We start from the raw sequence: 22,059 nt of genomic DNA, 5'->3' as shown, positions 1-22,059 counted from the left end.
GGAGCCCAGGAGTATTGATTCAACTGCAGAAAGGGTCAGGTGAAACTGGTTCACCCCTCCAGGTCAGCCCCATGAGCTTAAAAGGTATCTCAGTTACTGTGTGCAGTCTACAATCATGGCAGAATGAGGTACACAATCTCAGGGGAGACGATTGGTCAGAAACAAGGTGAAGCGGTGGGGGGGGAGACTAAGATGCGGGAATATCTTCAGAATGGTGACACCTCCCCCTCACCCCCACACAGACCATTGCTTGTCAATCCAGTGCAGAAGTACCTACATCCTGGCTGCATAGAGCTCCTGCTGTGACTAACAGGGACACCCTTTTTTCATGAGGTTCTGGGTGAGGGGAACAGTCCCACCTTGACCGATAGCTACATGGGTGGGTCTCACAGACTGAATGCCATGTGCTTTTAAAGGAAAGAAAGCATTTCCACTGTGACCTGTGTAGCTATTTTTCCAGGTATTCAGGGCAGTGGAAGGCTATTTTCAGACCTTCTAACACCATGGGGAAAAGTGGTATGAACTGCATGAGGCTAGGTAGAGCTTAACCCTACCTCACCCAAGATAATGGGAATTTGGCCATTTGGGTAACTGTAGCTTTTTCTTAATGAGAATTGCTTTTTAAGCCTGGGCAACTGGGATGAGCAACTAACCAAATGAGGAGAGGAATTTGCTACGTATGTGTAAAGTGCCCAATGATTACAAGTGAGGGACTGACTAGACGGGGTTGCCAATTTTGCCATTTATTGTAGCCATCTAATTAAATGGGTGTAGTTACACTGGTGTAACTACTAAGTGTACACAAGGCACTACACCAGCATGCCTGGAGCTGTATAATTAGATTGGTATAGTTCTGCTACTTCACCAGCTAGAGAGGCCTGAAATCCCCACCAGTTCAAGTAGTTTGGTCAAGCGTGACTGCCTGCAGGGGGCTAGGACTGCAAACCTGCTATTGGTCAGAAGGTGGCAGAAAACAATGGAGAGAAGCAGAGAATTTTTGTCAGAGAACATACAGGGTGGGTTTGCTACTTCCGCAGAGAGCATCACTCAGGAGGGAGGGAGATCTGACTCTGGTCTCGTGCTACTGTAGCCCCACTGGCTTCTATGGGCTATTCTTGTGAGAGACGGCCTCAGTTCTGGCAAGTCCGCAATCCACGTAAACCAGACAGGCAACAGATTTGAGGGAAAACAGAAGCACAAATACACCTTGCTCAGGTCAATCCCTAGATCGGCCGCAGAGACAAGACTAGAACCAGAGTAGTTTCTCAACTCCTAGTCTTGCGTCCTGACTACTAGACAGTGCTGTCGTCACCTAGTCGCCTCCCTAATGTCAGCTGTAGCTCATGCCTATCCATGCAGTGATTGTGATATGGCCAAGCCTCTGTAAAGAGAGGAACACACCCCACACACAGAAACATTAGGAACATACGTGCTGTGCTATTAGCTACCGTTGTTCAAATCCCTATACCCCTCAGCTGCTCTTCCTGCACACACTCAGACAACGCCCCTTGTAACAAAAGAAACAGCATAAAAAGAAGTAATAAAAAGCCACCTAATTATAGATCAATAGCAGGAGGGATAGGAAAGATAGGCCAAAAAATAGGGCACTGAGCTGGGACTCAGGAGATGTAGGCTCAGCTCCTACTCCTTCCACAGACATCCCCATGCCTTGCTTCCCTGTCTGGTAAATCAGAACCCTTTCTTACTGCACAGATCTCTCTCAAAGCCGGTTACTGACCCAAAGCACTCAGAGATGACGACAGTGGGGCCAGATATGCAGAAAAATAGCACATCGCCCACTTCCCCCCTGCCAGCAACAGAGGAAATCCAGTCATATTTAGAATATTTATTTTACAAGACAATACACGCACAAAACATTACAATATTGTTAAAAACCCTTCAAATAGGAAAAAAGAATATTTTTCCCCCTTAAAGCAGCAGTTTTTAAACAGTACAGGTATTGCCCAGGATCCTACAGCAAAGGGATACAATGTTATACAGTGTTACTGAAAAACCACTAACAGTCCAAGACTGTACCCTTTGAAGAAAACAGCAAAAGTTTAAACACACTGGCAATGGGCAAACATTAAAAACAAGGAACACGGAACTGAACAAGCTGGGTTTTAAAGGATGGAATGTGAGTCTCTTAATACTAAGAAATAAATAACTCTACACAGAAAATAGTCCAGTTGTCAAAAGACGGCTAACTGAGATTAGTGTTGCTGAATGGGATAGGTTACATGGGAACCTACTGATCTATTCCATGTTCCTGATTAGGTACTGCTCAAGAACTACACAAAGAAAATCAAGAGGACTGGAAATGAGAAGATGAGTTCTCCATGAGTAGGTGGTCCCGGTGTGTGCTTAGAACAACATGGAAATTATTCCAGCATTGGGGATGCTAAACTTGACAAGTACCTAGTGTACAACAGCAAATATTAGCAAAATTGGGGAACGACAAAGCAGCCTGACATCTGAGCTCAGCTCCCTTAATGCCCGGGGAGCAGCCGACAGACTCTCAGGCACCGAACCACAGATACTAATGCACTCTATAGCAGGGATCATTCACTTCAACACTGGAAGGACGGGGGATGCCACACAGAGGACCACATTTGGGGAGCAAAGATGGGTGATGCAAACAGAGGACCACCATATGCTGCTGGGTCTCCTTGGTGTTGTCCAATACCCATTGCAGATAACGGAAGGACTGAGTCCCGTTGATTCCACTGGGCTTTGGAAGGATCGTGCATTTAGCTTTCCCTCCCTAGGCAGGTGGGGAGAGAATGTCTTAAAAAAGATGACCCCAAACACGCATTAAATACAGCACAGAGCTGCACGATGACCCCAAACACACATTAAATACAGCACAGACACCCGCACAAAGCACGCATGCACATATACCCACACACAAACTGCCCAATTTTGCGCTGGCACATACACACACCTCCTGTTCACGCATCTGGGTGCATGAAGCAGATGTGTGCCTTGTGTCTGGATCACTGCAAGGGAATTGCTTAGGACAGGACAGCCTCCCAGGCACAAGCAGGGGCAAAAGGAAAAGTGTCTAAGCATCCTCTCCTTGGATTTGTTCAGGTCATTCTTTTATTTCAGTAGCGAAAATATTCCTCCTTTCTCCCACACTTCTGATCCAAAGCCCATTGTAATCAGTGGGAGACTTCCCAGGCTTTGGATGAGGCCTCCCAATTTGTGCTGTGAGGCCAAGTTGGTGCCTGGCCTATTGCCAATTTGCTGTGTGCCTAGGTATGGTCAAGAACAGTCATGTTTTTCCCAGCCTGTTATGGGTCATTCCACTACGGTAAATCCTACACCTGCCTCTTGTCAGTCTAGTCTAGGACTACTAACATTTAGCACTTGTAGGCTGCACTTACACAGAAAAACTAATTCAGCCTCAACCTGTTGTGCAATAGGAGACGTGATCTGTTTTACTGATGAAAAATGAAAGGTAGCATATTGAAGTGACGTGACCAAGGTCGCAGGAGGAGGGAAGTATCAGAGTGGAGATTGCACTCATAAGTTCCCAGCTCTTGGGCTAAAGTTCAGACTATCCCTTGCTTCCCAAGATGCAATGGCACCATGTCTAGCACTTTTCAGAAAAGGTGACCACCCACAAATGGACACAGAAAACCCTGGCGTGGTGTGGCAGTGGTTTTCTCTGGTTGTAGCTTTATCAATGAACATTTTCCAGCATTTGTAGTTTCCTGGAAAGAAGAGTGTGACACGTCCAAAACTAGGTTAATTTTTTCTCTGAAGAAATTAAAGACACTGATCTTAGTTTCCTGAAAAAGGCTGTAATGCAGCTGCACCTTTAAGAAATCTCAGGGCTCTTTGCTTCCCTTCCAGAACTGCAATTCTAAAGCAGCTTCTGGCTGACACTCAACAGACTGAGCTGTCCAGAGAGCACGGTCTGAACAGCCAGCTGGGATCTGGAGCACATTTAGCATGAAGCTCATCCAAGTATCCCAACCAGCTCCATACACCCTCATTTAAAATATTTGCTACACATACCAAGGGCAGCAAACCCTTGTCCCCCAGGCACAATCATGTACAGGACATTTTGTTATGGTCCCTCATTCTTAAGAAGATAAATGGACTTGCCTCAAAGAGCTTGGTGCATGGTAGAGATAGTAGGATAGGAGGGAGTGAAGTCCTGTTTCCACGGAAACAGGACTCTGCTGTTGTTATCAATTCTACTATGAACCAGAAAGCATTTTACACACCTGGCTTCATTAATTTTTCAGGGACCAGGTGGTGGGTGATAGCTCTGGGGAATGGAGTGCCCTGTTTATCAACAGGATTCCTCAGAGGCAGCTTTGGAGCTCAATTTTTATTGTCACCTTAGGGGAGGCCAAGCCTGTAGGCCCAAGAGCTCATAGAACCCAGTGTCAGACTCCAGGTATCACACTAACCAATTGCTCCTGAGGCTCAACATGGTTCTTAAAAGTATGAGACTGAGAGAAAAGCAGGCCCCCTTCCATACCAAGGCAGGAGCCAGGGAGAATCTAGCTGAAGGAGAGAAAAGTCATTCCTTTCCCATTCTCCCTATGGCATGGCGAGTTCCAACAGTGGACTCTGGGTCAGTCAGGGCTGAGCATAGGTAATAACAGTTTGTTGGAGAACCGAACACAAAGCTCTGTGTAAGCTAGCAAATACACCAAGTAGAAACCCAGACCCTCTCACTGATGGGCACGACCTCCTGACACTGAACCCCAAAATGTTCACCATAGATTATGCTGTGTGAGTAATTCAAGGAAAACCTTTTGCTGTACACAAAGCTACCTCGATATTACAGCTCACACCATCCTACAAGTGTCCAGCAGAACATTCCTGTCCCTTGTGCCAGCCTACTCCTCCCATACATGTACAAGGAGAAGACCGATTACCCTTTGTGGGGTCCATTTGGTGAAAGCTTTTGTACCTGCCTTTGCTGTTTCCCATCAGGCTCCAGTCCCTAGAATCACCAGCACCCAAGAAGAGCTTCCCAGCAACATCCCCCTCTTGTGGACGTTGTACTTATTTAAGCAGCATTGGGCCTCCACTCCATTCCCGCTGGCCTACAGAGCTCTTGTCAGTGTGGCACATTCTCACCCCCAACCCTCACTCAGATCCCTTCCAAACATCCTCCCCCTTTATTTCTTGCTCTGTGTCCTTGTGTTCACTACTTCCCTTTTTCAATCAGAGGCTTTCATAGACTTCCCAGCTTCTATGGAGCTCACTTTCAGGGATTCTTTAAAAAAAAAGGAGGAAAAAAGAAATGTACCCACAGTTTTTGATGGAAACCTGCGTTTTCACAGAAACACCTTTCCATTACATATCCATGGAAAGTTTAATAGTTTTGTTAAAAAAAAAAAAAGCCCCCAAACTTAACTACTACACACCTCCACCCTCCAAAATAAATAAAAAACCCACTAAGAAAACATTTCAGTTAGGATATGCCCTCATGGTGCCATATTTCTCTTCTCTATGAGCCAAGCTCTTCAGCCAGACTATATCGCCCACAATATTCTGTGGCCAAGGGCTCCTAGGATGCACACAACCCTCTTCACCATGAGGAGAGCCTCCTGTACATCACAGGAGATGTAGTATGACCAAGGTGCCCAATGGATACAGGACCACGGAAGCACGAAGCTCTCAAACTGTGACTCCCAGGAGGCCCACAGCAACATTTCCAAACAAAATTATTTGGTCAATTTTTCATTCTGAAAAAGCCCATTCTGACCAGCTACAGTGGTGAACCTTCACCCTCACATAGAGTTCATGGGAACTGCAGGTACCGAATGCTCCATGTTTCCCTCCTAGCACGCGGTAGTCACCCCCCACACCCTACGCGCTGAAAAACACCACCAAACTTCTCTATCGCCACCAGCCTCTAGCACCATGACTGCCCCCCTCTCTGTGCCCCTTCCACTTCCTGGCCACATGCTTCATACAATGGCCTCCATTCATTATTAACCTGCACTCATGTGGCTGCTTTAAAAAACAAAACAACACACAAACACACAAAAATCCAGACCATGGCTCCCTTTTTGGTGAGTGCACAACAAAAAACACAAATGTAGTGTGTCACATGCCTCAAAGTCCATTAAGGACAAACAGCAGACATCCTACAAAAGCCCATAGAGCACGTAAGGTTCCCAAAAGTATCCACACTATTGGCAGGCTAGTCAACAGCTTGCTCTGCTCTGCATGACATTTACAGGGATGCAAGAGATTTCAAGCACAGAAGAGACTTTGAACAAGTGAGCATTAGGCTAGAGTGGAATATCACATCCAGTCTCATTACAGTGACCTAGAGAACCTCTTGCAAAAAATCAATACATCCAGAAGAAATACTGGTCCACGTATTACTGGATACAGATTTTCCAGTATTTTTTCTATCTTGGGCATGTTAATTGCAAAGTAAGGGCTAGATCCTCAGCTGATGTAAATTAGCATGGTCCTGTTCTACCTTTCACATGATCATTCTCGCATCAGGTCAGGTTCCCCCAAGATACTGCAATCCATATTATTTAATTGGGCCTGAATGCTCATTCCAGTTTGTATTCTGTAGCACCTTTCAGCTGCTGATCTCAAAAGACAAATGCAAATAGATTAAACTCTGTGAGCTAGGTAAGTAGATTTCCCCTTATCTCCCTGGACATGGAGTTATCAGCAGAGCCAGGTGACCCTAGGATTCCCAGCTCCCATTCCTGTGATCCACCCTCTACACAGCAACACTTACTCCCTTCCCTGAGGGTCAGTAACAAACAACTTCTCCTGAGTCTATCATCTAGTCTAAAAAGTCTGGAGACTGTAATCTGTGCTCAGGGCATATCATGGAAAGAATCTGTAGGCAAGGAAGTTACAGTGACTGGTTCAGTGCCCACACTGTATGGAAAATGAAGCATTTAGCCTCTGAAATGCTGTGACCTCTGTTTCATTTTCCCATCTCATGTGGGATTCTGGCCTTCAAAGATTCACTGAATTGCAAGGATATTACACAGCCTGCGATTAAAGGCCTGTCTACATTGGGCAGATTTGCTAAATGGTTTCAATTTGGCTCAGATAAATCTGTTTCTGAGATGGACAGAATTAAGCTAAAGAGGATTCATAGTGCAGCTCACAAAAACAAAAACTAACTCCAGGTGCATTTCATATCAGACGGGGACAATAACAGGTACTTTGTGCAAAAGCAATAGACTGGATTCTATGCAGTAACACTGGCAGGGCGTCGAGCTTCTGTTAAATGGAAACTTTCACAGTTTGGTCCCTAAAGCTGCCCAAAGGCCTTGTGCACACAAGGCTATTAGCCACTGGCACCCACAGCTACTGTATGCACTTTCTACACCAGTGCCACTGATCCCACTGTAATCAGCGAGCTACGGCTGCCAATTCCATGGCTGGAAAGATCAGAACCAATAGGGATGCCTGCAGCATTCATGGGTGGCACCGTGCAGCCCTGCCAGGAACGTACAGAGTCTAGCCCTAAGGCAGGGAGGGAGCTGTTAAACGCTAATGCAAGATTTTCTGACTTCATGGGTTGCAGGGTCAGCAGTTAGAGGCAGCTCCTGCAGCAACGCCAGGGGCCGCCCTTTGAAATGACAGATCTCAGGCAGATGCAATTGCTCCCCACTTCAGAAGTGTACAGGTCAATCCTTAAGTGTCTCAGCCCAAAAGAAGGCTGCCTCCTAGGATGGGACAGGACGGGTTCGCCAGCACCCACCACTTCAGCTTGCTGAGGCTTGTCTCTGACATATTACACAGGACTCTACTGAAATTGGAAAAACAACCTGGGGGTGGATGGAAGACGAAGGGATATTTTCCACAGATCTTTGCCTGAGGCCATAAAGTTGCATTTTCTGGGCCCTTTCCCATGCCCGATCATCATGTCAAAACAACACCGCTGAGCCACATTACTCTGAAACCAAATGGGGGCAAAGCAAACAGCTGGGAGCACAGATATCCCTGGTAAGAGCAGCATATATCTGAAAGGGAGGGGCTGCTTCAAACCTGTGCTTACTACTGAGCTCATTTCATTCTGACATATATTTACTGGCCATGATCTTTAACCCTTTATTTTAAGTCTCACGCATTGTATGTTGGCTCTCCCCTCACCTCTTTTGGTCCAACATCTGAACATGAAAATTTTGCCAAGAAATGCAAAAGGACCAAAGTAAGCTGCACAGGACTGTTTAAAAACCTAGGCTGGTGTTCCTTTTCGATTCCTTATGATGCATTGAGAAGACCTGTTTATAAAGAGAAGGTCACTTTCTCTTTACCGTCTAAAGATCAGTAATTTCAGCTCTTGGGTTTCCCTAGTATTGGGCCTCTTAGAGTCTAGCAAGATGTTTATTCTGAGCTCTTACACTGTAACTGATGGAGTAAAAGTCTTACTTTCTTCGAAATACAAGTTAATCATTCACAGTAAATAGGAGTTAACACACAGAGAAAATTGTGACTAAAAATTCCTTCCCTATCAATGGCTCGACTTTCATTCTCTTATGCCATCACACACTTCACTTGCTCTTCTACTATCGCTTTTCCAGCCTAGATGGGGATCTGCACTTTCCATGCAAAAACCAACCAGAAAAAAAAATTCCTTACAATCCCTCTGTACCTTTCAAGCCTTCATCATCCATCAGAAAGTAGCCAGAGTTTTACTCTATGGAAGAAAACAGCAAACATTAAATGCAGCTCAGAAAAATTCAGAGCGACAAAAGCATCATAGTACTGATGAGACCAGGTTGTTATAAAGAGAGAAGTCAGATTCCCTTCCCTTTATAGGGTAAAGAGTCATTTTTATATTTCATATAGGCAAAAGCGAGAACTTAGCTGTGTAACAACCACCTTTACAGTAAAAGGTACACAAATCAGGATAGGTGACCTCCAATTTGGGTTTGACAAAGAAAAAGTTTAACGAAATGTGAATATAGTGTTAAAATACACAGATTTGACATGGAAGCAGTGGGTTTTTTTAAATTAAATATTCACCTCCTGCATCTGCAATACAAGTAAACATCACCATGATGCTAATGATGGGAAAGCAGAAAGTGACAGACAAAATAAAAAGTGATGCTGACCAATTTAGTTTAAATGTTGAAGCAGAGCGAAGAGCAACAATAAAGCACGGTTTTAGTTCTCACCCTTATGACAATTCAAAGTGATACGGGTAATACAGGCAAAGAAAGGATTTGGGGCTTGTTAAAACCTTTTAGCTTGACAGTGTCCCTTTCACAGAATTCTTGTGTGTCTAGAGTTGCCAGTCAACGGCCAGCTCCTCAAAGTGAGCAGCAAGTCAGGCTGATAGCCTCAGCACCACAACTGGATGCATGCCGGCATGAATCCAAGTACAGTCATACAGCCTCCCTGTATGTACTTCCTTCTCAGCCTCACAGAGACATCACAGCAAAAACAGACCTGGCCGTGGAGAGGTACAGCACATGGAATTAGGTCCCTGTGGAAGTAAAGCAGATGCCTTCACCTCATTTCTTTTCCACATCTCAATTTTGGTCTGGGCAAGGAACTTGCCAACTCAGCCTTCAAGTACTTTCAGCCAAATCCTCAAAGGGTATAAATGATTGTCCCACTGATTTCAAGACAGCTGATGGATCTACAACCATTTACACCAGCTGAGGATGTGGCCTGTCGTGATCTTTAACCACAAAAGCCTGAATCTGAGACCAGGTTTTCAACAGTCTTTGAGAGCAAATACCCCAAGCAAGGAGAGGAAGGCCTCTTTGAGACACGCCAAAAGAGACAGACAACCAGTGCTCTGAGTACAGCAACCACTTGACACATCAGAGTTGGGCTGATGTAAGGAATGTAACTGGATTGGGCTTTTTTCCCCCCTGCATCATTAAAAATTTGATCCCATGTCATTAAATCCTCCCTCTCCCGCCTGTAGCTCATAGCTGAACGCTGATGCACCTGAAGACATTCACACGATCCCTCTGACATACGCTTACTGAACAGACACAATGCAAGCAGGTGCAGCATATGCTCCCCACCCCACACACAATAAAGGCCCCACAGCCCCTATGTAGAAGGGAATTCTCTTTGAAGGAAATTTAAGAACCATTTCTCCTCCTGTGGTCTCCACGAAGTTCATCCAAGTCCATCTCATTTTACATGGGCTTTAGGACAAGTCCTTACAAAGAAACTTTTTTGCTTCTGACATCTACTTGCCGCCTCTACTGACCTGGGTCCCTCTTCAGAAGGTGTGTGGGGGGGCCTTTTCTTCTCAGAGGCCTGGCATGCCAGGAGAGGGGCTGGGAGAACAGTCTGGTTCTTTCGCTCTTTTCTCGGCTACCTGGTAATTCAGAGGGTGTGGATGGTTTGGTTGCTCAGAAGATCTATGAACTCAGTCCATGCTAACCAATGTTTAACAATGACAAGTAAAAATAACAGCTATGCATAATTAAGTATTGTCCTGGATGGGACGGGGGCATATCGAGAGGTGAAAGGGGCTTTTGTTTGGAGACAGCCTTCACCCTCGAGGTTGCTGCTTTAACTCATTGTGCTGTTGCTCTGACACCATTGATGAGGACAACAATGAATGTTAGGAGGAATTCTGACCAGCAGTGAGAGTGCGCGAGGGTTAATCCCGGCGCTTTGGAAGCAGGTCTAGGAGGAATTCTGCGATGCCTATGAAGTAGACGACTTGTGCAATGCCGAAGAGCGGGGCGATGACCAAGGCTCTGCAATACGCCCCCTTCAGGAAGGCCAGAGGGCCTTCCTTCTGCCAGATCTTCCTGCAGAGAGACAGATAAACCCATTAGACTCAGCATACGTTCAGCCCACCCACTGCCGGTAATACAAGTTGCACCTCCTTGGTCTGAAACCCTTGAGACTTGTGTGGTCCTGGACCAGGGGAAGTCGGTGCTCCCCCTGCTGGCCTCCCACCCAGCTCCCACGCTCTCCTCCTGACAGCGGGCCCATTCCCAGATGCCAGCTGCTGCAGATCTCACCGTCATCTACTTTAAGATTTTGTATCAGTATCTGGGCACTTTGTCACAGAACAACCAAGAGCAATAGCAACACTCCTGGTCAACTCCACAGTTCCTGGTTCCTCTGTTTGGGGCAGGGTATTTGTTTTAGAGGTGATTGCTTTCCTCTGGGGAAGAAGGAGCAGTTGGGGTTCTCTGGCAGAAGGGATCACCTGCTCCATTGGCTTCCTCAAGGGCAGGGTAAAACAGTTAAAAAGAAGCCCTTGGTACTGCAACTCCCTGCTAAGAAGCAAGCAATGGAAGATGCCTAGAACAGAGGCATTGCAACCGGATTTTCTGCTAGCCCCTGAGGAGACATTTTACCTGGTGCAGTCTAGGATTCCTGAGTATGTGTCCTCATTCACTCCCCTCTTCAAGGACTGCAGCCTTGTCTTGATTACTGAGGACAGAGAAGGAGAAGTTTTAAAAACCCTGTTACTATCAGGCCTGGGCTGCCTCTGTTTCTTTTTCCCAAAACTTCAGCCAGATGCTTTGTACGCTGCTGCATAGCTCTTTAGTAGGCAAGAATGATCATTTAGAGACTAGAAAAGCCAAACAGATTGCTGGAACTATGACCAGAGAGGAGATTAATCAGTGTCTCAGAAAACTAGGGAAAACCTTACCTCTTCTTTTGCAAATGGATGTCAGGTCAGCACACAGAATCATAGGGCTGGAAGGGACCTCAGGAGGTCATCTAGTCCAGCCCCCTGCTTCAAGCAGGATCAACCCCCAATAAGTTATCCCAGCCAGGACCTTGTCAAGCCAGGACTTAAAAACCTCAAGGGATGGAGACTCCACCACCTCTCTAGGCAAAGCATTCCAATGCTTCACCACCCTCCTGGTGAAGTAGTTTTTCCTAATATCTAACCTAAACCTCTCCCTCTTCAACTTCAGACCATTACTCCTTGTTCTGCCACCTGACTCCACTGAGAACAGTTTCTCACCCTCCTCTTTGGAGCTGCCCTTCAGGAAGTTGAAGGCTGCTATTAAATCACTTCTAAGTCTTCTCTTCTGTAAACCAAACAAGCCCAAATCCCTCAGCCTATCCTCATAGGTCTTGTGTGCCAGCCCCTTAATCATTTTTGTTGCCCTCTGCTGAACCTGCTCCAGCATATCCACAACCTTTTTATAGTGGGTGGGGGGCCAAAACTGGACACAATATTCCAGATGTGGCCTCATCAGTGCTGAATAGAGGGGAATAACTACTTCTGTAGATCTGCTCGAAATGCTCCTCCTAATGCACCCTAGTATGCTGTTAGCCTTCTTGGCTACAAGGGCACACTGTTTACTCATATCCAGCCTTTTATCCACCATAACCCAGGTCCCTTTCCATCATACTGCTGCTGAGCCAGTCAGTCCCCAGCCTATAACAATGCCTGGGATTCTTCCACCCCAGGTGCAGGACTCTACACTTCTCCTTGTTGAGCCGCATCAGATTTCTTTTGGCCCAGTCCTCCAATTTATCCAGGTCACTCTGGATTCTCTTTCCACCCTCCAACGTATCTACCTCTCCACCTAGTTTTGTGTCATCTGCAAACTTGCTGAGGGTGCAATCCAGTCCCTCATCCAGGTCATTAATAAAAGATGTTGAACAACACCAGCCCCAGAACTGAGCCTTGCGGTACTCCACTTGAAACCGACCGCCATCCAGATATTGAGCAATTGACCACTACTTGTTGGGCCTGACCATCAAGCCAGCTTCCCACCCATCTTATAGTCCAAGGATCCAATCCATATTTCCTTAACTTATGGACTAGAACATTGTAGGAGACCGTATCAAAATCTTTGCTGAAGTCAAAGTATATCACATCCACTGACTTCCCCATGTTCAACAGAGGCCTGTTACCTCATCATAGAAGCTAATCAGATTGGTCAAGCATGACTTGCCCCTGGTGAATCCATGTTGGCTACTTTTGATCCCTTTCCCCTCTTCCAAGTGCTCCAAAATGGATTAGTTGAGTGTCCCCTCCATTATTTTCCCAGGGATTGACATAAGGCTGACCGGTCTATAGTTCCCTGGATTGTCCTTCTTTCCTTTTTTAAAGATGGGCACTACATTTGCCTTTTTCCAGTCATCCAGTATCTCCCCCAATCTCCAAGAGTCTTCAGAGATAATGGCCAAAGGTTCAGCAATGACATCTGCCAGTTCCCTCAGTACCCTCGGGTGCATTAAATCCAGATTCATGGATTTGTGTACATCTAGTTTTTCTAGATAGCTCAGAACTTGTTCCTTCCCCACAGTTGGCTGCCCTCCCACAAGCACAACAAGAATGAGATTTTCCAAGCTAAGTGTGATTTACGGCTGTCCAGACCTCTTAAAGAGTGGGATTTTTAAAGGCCCAGGACCGGCTGAAAGTCAGCTCTGTTAAAGTGTCTGCAGGTGGGCAGCCCAAAAAAACCTGAGACACTAAAATAAAATAAAATAAATTAAAAAAAAGAAAAAACTACCAGTCACTCTTAAAAAAAACCTTGGCAATAGACAATTATGGGAAGGAAAACTACTTCCTATTGTTTTTAACAGGTTAGCTTTGGAGACAGGGGTGAGGCCAAGTGGTGTTACTGGAAGGCACACACTGTCTAACAGACTCTGAGGCATTGTCCCAGGAGCTCATGCTGGATGTACATAAGCCTGAATCCATATAAGGTATGCGCGCACACACGATAGTTTGTGCACAGCAACGTGTCCATCACAGTTCTTGAAAATGGCCACAGCTGGCCCTCAGCACTGAATTAAACAAGATGGAGGGGACAGGCTAACACACACCATAGATGCTGCGAGCTCTCCAAGAGCAGGGGCTGAGGTAACAGGAAAGCAAAGCTCCTTCCCAGCCAAAAGCGGTGGGCAAGCTCTTTCTCCTGAGCCGGGGCTATGCTGCAACTTTACAGATCTCCTTATTGGGCCTCTTTCCGGGCTGGTGACATGAGGCTGCCCCAAATCTGGGATGAGGGGACAGAAGGAGGAATGGCGTCTCACTGGGCAGCTCACAGGCTTACTGCACCATCTCTTTGCTACAGTAAAGTCTTTCCTATCTGGCATTCTATCATCTGGAACTCTCAGATAACCGGTATTTTAACCATAAGTAAGTTTTAGTTATGGTTTCCATAGGTACAGCACAGTGGAAGTAAACACAAATACAGCAAACCCAGTATAGGTGTGCAGTGTACAAATTCTACTGCTGTTGGTAAATAAAGTACTCTGCATAAATTTTTGTTTGTTTCTTAATATCTAATCTTGTTTTGCTGTAGTTATCACTCTGTCATCCAGAGTATGTAAATATCTGGCAGCCTCCCAGTCCCACGCTGCCAGATATGAAAGAATTTACTGTAGTTCCTTCTAACTGCCAGAGGGGCAGAGAGACTCCAGTTTTCCCCTACTTCTCTGTGTGGAGGAAAGGGAGACTCTGCCACTTGCCCTCTCCTGGGCAGATGAGCCCTGTCAGAGCCCTCTCTTCTCCTGGTACTACACAGTGGGAAGCCTAGGTGGGGTAGGGGGATAAGGGATATCCCCATACACACAAGTCATCTTCTACCCCAACTCCCCCTGTGCTTGGCAACCCAGGGGTAAAGACTCCCTTTGAGTCCTTTGTCCCTATGCTCATCCCCAAGCCACGTATTACCCTACAAGGGACCACAAGGCCATGTCAGTATTGGATACCAACATCATGGCAACACAGAGCCACTGTAAGTGGTGAGGTCCTCCTCCTGCTCACTCGATCCACCGTAACGACTGCCCTTGAGAGGTCAGGAGTTCCACCACTACATGTCTGTAAAACTCCTCCTCACCACCCTCCGGCTGGCAGCATCTCCCCACTCAGGACTCACCATCACACGGATTGACAGCCACCGCAGCCGTGCTGCCCGCCACACACCCGGACAGGAAGGACACGTAGAACGGGGCCTTGACATCAGGGCTCTTCTGGCCCAGCTTGTTCAGGTTGGCAAACAATGGGAAGTAAACAATGGAAAAGGGAACGTCTCTAGGGGAAGGGGGGGCAAGAGGAGAAAAGGAGAAGAGTGGTCAGCAGAGCCACACCCCCACACCAAGCAGAGAGTCCCAGCAGGAAGGGCTCAGAGCCTCACAGGACAACAAGGCCTGGCCAGACTACTTTCCCAGCTACTGGAATGATGTGCGAGGGGGCAGCTTCTACATCCCACAGACAGAGTTGAGGGGCAGGTCCTCAGCCTGTGTAATATGGCACAGCTCTGCTAGAGCCAAGGGAGCTTTGCCTATTTACTCCAGACGAGGATCTAGCCCAGCATGTCCAGAATTCTTCTTTTTTAATTAAAGAACACAAAGGCTACCCCTCCCATTAGGTGTTACTACCAACACTTAATTAGCAGATCAGTCACCTGAGAAGATCCGAGTTATGGAAGAGACACTCTACGCTGGCTTCCTACACAACATCCCATGAAGCTTGGGCACTCGGTCCTCATTTTCAAGGCTCCCCTCCATAGCTGACAGATCGCCTGAGGCTCTGGGCATGGAGCAGAGAGACGTGGCACAGTGGACCTCTCTAACATAACGGTAGAGCTCGTCTGCATGGAAAAGGGAACTTTCCCATGGGCTGGTCCGAAGCCGCACCACCTTCCACACGCAGGGTAACGTGCATTTCTATAGCCTCCTGCCTTCTCTAACAGGACTACAGAGCAACATGTGTCTGGACAGAACAAAGCCAAACAAACACGCCCTACCTGAACAAGGCACCCTCCTGAACACGTTTTCCCTCAAGAGCAGAGGATGAGAGATCATCAATCACATCTCTTCAGTTATCACACTGATCAGTGTAGTACAAGAACCTATATAGACTTGAGGGGGTTACCAGGAATTCTCATTCTCTTTCTCTCCACCCAACACAAAAATCCTAGGGGGCCTTATTCTCCACTCATGTACCCCATTTCTGTCATTCCAGAATCCCATGGCTCTGTGGAAGAGGAGAACCAGACACCTGACATGCACATTTTTGTTAGCAACCCAGATGCTCATAGGAGGTGCTTGGTAAATAGCCCCCAAATGCAGCAGCAGCACCATTGCAAGGGGCAGGGTTTGGGAGGATTACTTCAGTTTTTACAGATGAAGCTGCTCAGAGTGTCAGCAGGCACAGACCTACCTTAGCAGCGTGGCCCCGAGGCCCTTGTAAAGCCCCGCGATGCCTTTGCTCCGAAGCAGTTCCCTGGTGATTTGTGTTGCCGTGGTCCGTGTCTCCACTACTGACTCTGCTGCCCCAGCACCGGTGGTGGAGGAGAGCTGGGCCTGTGCTGCCATTAGCTTCTTCTGGGCCGCTGAGGGGGTAGCAACCAAGTGTTATTTACAAACAGGTGCTATGAAAACCAACTTTCAATTATGACACAGCACCAGACCAAAGGCTGCACAGGGGCTTGGGTGTTTCAGAAAGGAAGAGGTTTGTGGTGTGAAGAGATTATGATCAGAGGGGGAACTAACAGTACAGGCTACAGCCAGCCACGCATCCTGGAAGCTCTTCTACCTCAGCAGAGCCATCCTGACCTGCAGCATGCCTCCCTCAATCCTGGGCTCAAAGCCAGCTCTGCCACCGCACCTCAGTCTTGATCTGAAACATCACCCCTGCATTCTACTCCTGGGTCTCTCTGAGCAGACGTGGTCAATCGTGCCACGCTTGTGTGGTGCAGAGAACTGACCACTATAGACTGATCTCTTGCTCTAAGCCTCATGATACATGGATTTTAAATCCCATTGGGACATAGGTCTTCAGAAGGGAAAGGCCACCAAAGCCCCCTTAAAAATAAGAGATCAGAGACTTTCTTCCCTTATACATCATAAAACTGAAGAGTGCCCTGAAATAAAATACCCTACATCCATGCACTACAATTTCTCCCATGTTGAATAGTAACAGAGTAAGCCATGCTAGTCTATATACTATCAAAACCAAAAGCAGTCAAGTAGCACTTTAAAGACTAGCAAAATAGTTTATTAGGTGAGCTTTCGTGGGACAGACCCACTTCTTCAGACCATAGCCAGACCAGAACAGACTCAATATTTAAGACACAGAGAACCAAAAACAGTAAGCAAGGAGGACAAATCAGAAAAAGATGATCATCATCTTTTTCTGATTTGTCCTCCTTGCTTACTGTTTTTGGTTCTCTGTGTCTTAAATATTGAGTCTGTTCTGGTCTGGCTATGGTCTGAAGAAGTGGGTCTGTCCCACGAAAGCTCACCTAATAAACTATTTTGCTAGTCTTTAAAGTGCTACTTGACTGCTTTTGGTTTTGATACAATTTCTCCCGTTATACCTGTGAAACCCTAATGCACTTCTACCATTCGATCAGTAGATGGGGCATGTCAATCCTGGACTGTCCTGCAGCTGCCATACATACACACTCTCAACACTGAGACAACAGGCCTGGACTGTTCACAGAAGCGGTAATCTTTTTTTTTTTCCCCAAACTCTTGAACCAGCCTTTAATCCCTTTGAATAGTTTCTCACACGGACACACATGGAAAAGTTTGCATTAAAACAGGTAAGCGGAAGACCTCAGGGGAAAAAAATGGAAATCAGAAAACCTGAATAGTAGTAAAAAGATAGCTGTGTTAGTCGGTCATCTATCAAAACAAAAAAGGAGTCATGTAGCACTTTAAAGACTAACAAAATAATTTATTAGGTGATGAGCTTTCATGGGACAGACCCACTTCTTCAGATCACAGCCATATCAAAACTTCTTCAGATCACAGCCATATCAGACTCAATATATAAACCACAGAGGTCCAAAAATTGTTATCAAGGTTGACAAATCAGAAAAATTGTTATCATGGTTGGCAAATCAGATAGAAGAGCAAGAGGTAGGGGTGAGGGATGGGGAAGTAAGTGTTAGATCAAACATCAAAGTATGCAAAAGAGTCCTTGTAATGGGTCACGTAATTGCTGTAATTGCCGTCCCTGTTCAAACCACATGTTAATGGGTCGAATTTGAATATGAATGTTAGTTCTGAGCATTCACTCTGTAGATGGTTGTTAAAGTCTCTCTTCTGCAGAACACAAACTCTCAGGTCTTTAACAGAATGGCCCATTCCATTAAAGTGCTGGCTGCCAGGTTTGCATATTTGGAGATTTTTGAGGTCTGCTCTATGTCCATTCATTCTTTGGACTACAAGCCATCAGGAACACCATTCCTGACATTACCACAGCCAGTCTGGTGTCTGACCTATGTAACTTTGTTCTCACCCACAATTATTTACAATTTGGGGATAAATTATACCTCCACATTAGTGGCACTGCTATGGGCACCTGCATGGCCCCACAATATGCTCATATATTTATGGCTGACTTGGAATAACGATTCTTCAGCTCTCATCCCCTATTATTCCTCCTTTACTTACAATACATCAATGGCATCTTTATCATTCGGACCCATGGTAAAAAGACGCTAGAAGAATTCCACAGAGACTTTAACAATCTACACTCCACCATCATCTTCAGCCTTGACAACTCCACACTAGAGACACATGTACTGGACACTACAGTACAAATCACTGATGGCCAGATCAATACCACTCTCTACTGGAAACCCACTGACTGCTACATTTACCTACATGCTTCTAGCTTCCATCCTGCACATACCACACGATCCCTCGTTTTGCAGTTAAGCCTGAGATACAATTGCATCTGGTCTGATCCTATTGACAGAGACTGAAAACTACAAGACCTCTACCAAACATTCATAAACTTTAATGACCCACTGCAATAAGTGAAAAAACAAGTCGACAGGGCCAGATGAACACCCAGAAACCAGCTACTCCAAGATAGGCCCAAAAAACCCAATAACAAAACACCACTTGTTATTACCTACAGCCCTCAAGTCGAACCACTGCAACGCATCATTAAAGACTTAAAACCTATCCTAAATCATGATGCCGCACTCCAGAAGGCCCTAGATGACAGGGCTGTTCTCTCCTATAGGCAACCTCTTAACCTCATGAGGATTCTCGCTAGCAACCACAGTAATACTAATCCTGGAACTTTTCCTTGAAACTAGTCCCATTGCCAACTTTGTACACAGACCTATTGAAGATATCGCTGGACCTAACCACATAAATTACAGAATCAGGGGCACATTCTTCTGTTTCTCAACTAATGTCACATATTCCATCATGTGCCAACAATGTCCACATACTTTGTATAGAGTACAGACTGTAAACACTTTTCACTAAAGACTGAATGGACACAGAGCACACATCAAAAATCTCCAAATACACAAACCTTGATAACAATTTTTGGACCTCTGTGCTTTATATATTGAGCCTGTTCTGGTAGGGCTGTAGCTCCGAAGAAGTGGGTCTGTCCCATGAAAGCTCATCACCCAATAAATTATTTTGTTCATCTTTAAAGTGCTATAGAACTGCTGTTTTGTTTTGATAGACACCCTGAATATTAGAGAATGCAACATTGAATAGAATAAGGATGTGCTGCTTGTTAGCAGAGGCGTTTATGCCACCACCATTAATACTCTACTTGATGGCATTGCTCAAGGGGATTTTAGGAACTAAGAGGTATGCCAGGTACAGCTTCAGAATAAATTCAAGTTTTAGCAACCTCTTTCTCCTTTCCCCATGCTCTTTTGGGCCAAGTAATTCTATTAGAATTCGATTTAAAATATTTTTGTGAAAACACGAGTCCTGGAACATGGCATAGTGGTCTGCTCCATCAACGCATCCCATGTGGACTGCAACATGGCTTCTACCTTGCCTAACTCCCTTCCTTGTCCCCAGTGTGCCAAATGAATCTCAGAGCTGTCATGACACACTATTGTCTACCCACTATTGCCTCCCTTTCCACTCCCTGAAACTCTACTAATGCACATAATCTTGACATGCAACACCACTTCCTACCCCAGTCCTGGGTTCTTGCACAGTTCTTCTTATCAACCTTTATCTGCTGCACCCTCTGCTATTCTAGCCCAAGGTCTCTCCCAAGCAAAGAGCACCGATTTTGCCAAACTGAACAATGGTTCTCTCCTAGGCTACAGCTACACCACAGAGTTATTTTGAAATCAGATATTTCAAAACAGCTATTTTTGAAATAGCTAATATCTTATTTTGAAATAACACAGCTATACACAAAATGCATTTCAAAATAGCACCCAGCACATAGTGCCATTTCGAAATAGTGGCGTCGGTGCCATTATGGCTTATTTTGAAATAGCGCTATTCCATGTCTTAATAGCACCTATTTCAAAATATCTAACTTTGAAATAGGCATTATTCCTCCTGCATTGAGGGTTACCAATTTTGAAATAACGCACCCACTATTTTGAATTTATTTCAAAATAGAGTCTGCAGAGCATAGGCAATCGCATAGTTATTTCAAAGTAACTGTGTAGTGTTGACATAGACCTGAAGACTAACCTAGATCCAATTCCACTCCCTGGCTACATGTGCCTTTGTTTGTCCCTAGCTTTGAACCTGACAGAGCCCTTGTTTCACTCATGAGAGAATCTGCAGTTTCCTCTCAACTTCCTGAAAGAAATTCCACCCTGAGATCAGAGAGGAAGCCGGGGGCAAGAGAAATGATGTGGCTAGGGGACGATGGCATGAAGAGACTCACAGAAAAAGCAGGACTGAAACGGTCCCTCCCTCGCCCCTCACAGCAGCATGACCCACATGGGGAGCTTTGGTCACTGTTCAAAAGAAGCTCATTGACTCTCGCTCTCATTTCCTCACAAGAAAAATGGATGAATTGCAGGACAGGGCTTCTGTAGGTGCCAGACAGGTGTGACATGCTGGGGATGGGGTGAAACACCCCGAGCGGAAGTATCATGAGAAAAGCATACGGGAAAGTTAATCCTTTCTCCTGTGGCATAACTGATAAGTTTTAATAATACAGGACCACAATGCAATCATCTCTACAGCATGCACAGCTGCTGCCACTTCATTTGCTCACCTGTCCCCTCCAATGGCTTAAGCACAGCTAATGAAAGCGTTTCCTTCCCCCCAGCCTCCCTCTCCCCACCTGCACATCGTCCCCTCAGAGGTATCCCCCCCACTGCCCGCCTGCTGTACATGCAAAGAAGAGATGTGTGAGGTACCAATTCGGCCTGCATCCTGCAGCTGGATTTTGAGCATCTCCATGGGGGTGGTGACAATCACCTGGCAGGTGCCTGCCCCGCAGCCAGCCAGCATCTCCCTCAACAGTGTCAGCTTCTTCCTGCCCAGTGAGAGAGAGAGAGAGAGAGAGAGAGAGAGATTCAGGTCAGAGGATCTGGCTTCAAGTAATGTGTCCTCTGGAACAGCAGAGGCAGCGGGGGTCCCTCAGAGGAATGCCTGCTTGCTCTCATACAAGGCTCCATCCCCACTGTGCTGGAATTATTGACCAGAGGGACCTGGACAGCAGTAGTGATGCACAGGTACCATCAGCTGGGACTCAAGTAGAAGTTGTCTAGGGGGCATGAGGAGCCAGTTGGTGTCACAAAGGCTGGGTGTTTTGGCCCAGCATGACCTGCTCTGGAGCAGAGGAGTTCACATCACCCCATACACTGAGCACTCCCCAGAAAGTAAGTTACCACAGGGCCATGAGCCTTTACTGGCCTGAAGCTTCAAATGTCAACAAACCAGAAACCTGCCCATCCCTCACCCCACTCAAAAAACCCAGAGCCCCACAAAATAAGAATCAAAACTGCAGAAAGGAACTTAAGAGACCTTAGTGGGGCCTACATTACAGAATAGGCCATGCTCCTGCCTCTTCAAAATGAGGCCCCCTTAAGGCACCAACAATGCCTTAATGTAGCTTAACTACATTGCTCACAGGTGAGAAAAAGCCACTTCCTGAGCAGCACTGTCTGGATGACTTAAGTCCCCATGTACACAGCAATAGTCATTGGAAGACTTCTTCCATCAACCTAGCTACCAGTTCTTGGGCTGCTGTGCCACACACGCTGCCGAGAGACTCCATCTTGCCAGCGCAGGTAGTATCTATACTGATGTGTATAGCATTTGTAAGTGTAGACAACACCTTGGAAAGACTCAGGGTGGAGGTGTTACCTCAACTTTGCCCTTTATTAAAAATAGAAAATATAATAATCTAGTAACAAGAGATGTCTGTATCCCAGA

The 22,059-nt window shown here is 46.0% G+C and overlaps 1 protein-coding gene across 4 annotated transcripts in view; it reads right to left on the bottom strand.

Moving 5' to 3' along the window:
* Positions 1-1,870: 1,870 nt before the first annotated feature.
* Positions 1,871-22,059, bottom strand: part of SLC25A22 (solute carrier family 25 member 22) — an 85,341-nt gene continuing 65,152 nt past the window's right edge. For 2 of the 4 annotated variants that reach the window (XM_074997866.1, XM_074997867.1), the window contains 5 exons: positions 21,039-21,157; positions 16,091-16,262; positions 14,805-14,959; positions 11,307-11,382; positions 1,871-10,748 (listed from right to left, as the gene is read on the bottom strand). In XM_074997866.1, the coding sequence (XP_074853967.1) occupies positions 10,595-10,748; positions 11,307-11,382; positions 14,805-14,959; positions 16,091-16,262; positions 21,039-21,157 (676 nt within the window). In that variant the 3' untranslated portion in view covers positions 1,871-10,594. The remainder of the gene's footprint in view (positions 10,749-11,306; positions 11,383-14,804; positions 14,960-16,090; positions 16,263-21,038; positions 21,158-22,059) is intronic. The other 2 variants (XR_012646040.1, XM_074997868.1) reach the window with 2 other exon arrangements.

Source organism: Carettochelys insculpta, chromosome 6 (assembly GCF_033958435.1).
Source record: "Carettochelys insculpta isolate YL-2023 chromosome 6, ASM3395843v1, whole genome shotgun sequence".
Lineage (NCBI taxonomy): Eukaryota > Metazoa > Chordata > Testudines > Carettochelyidae > Carettochelys > Carettochelys insculpta.
This window is presented reverse-complemented; position numbering and strand designations above follow the sequence as displayed.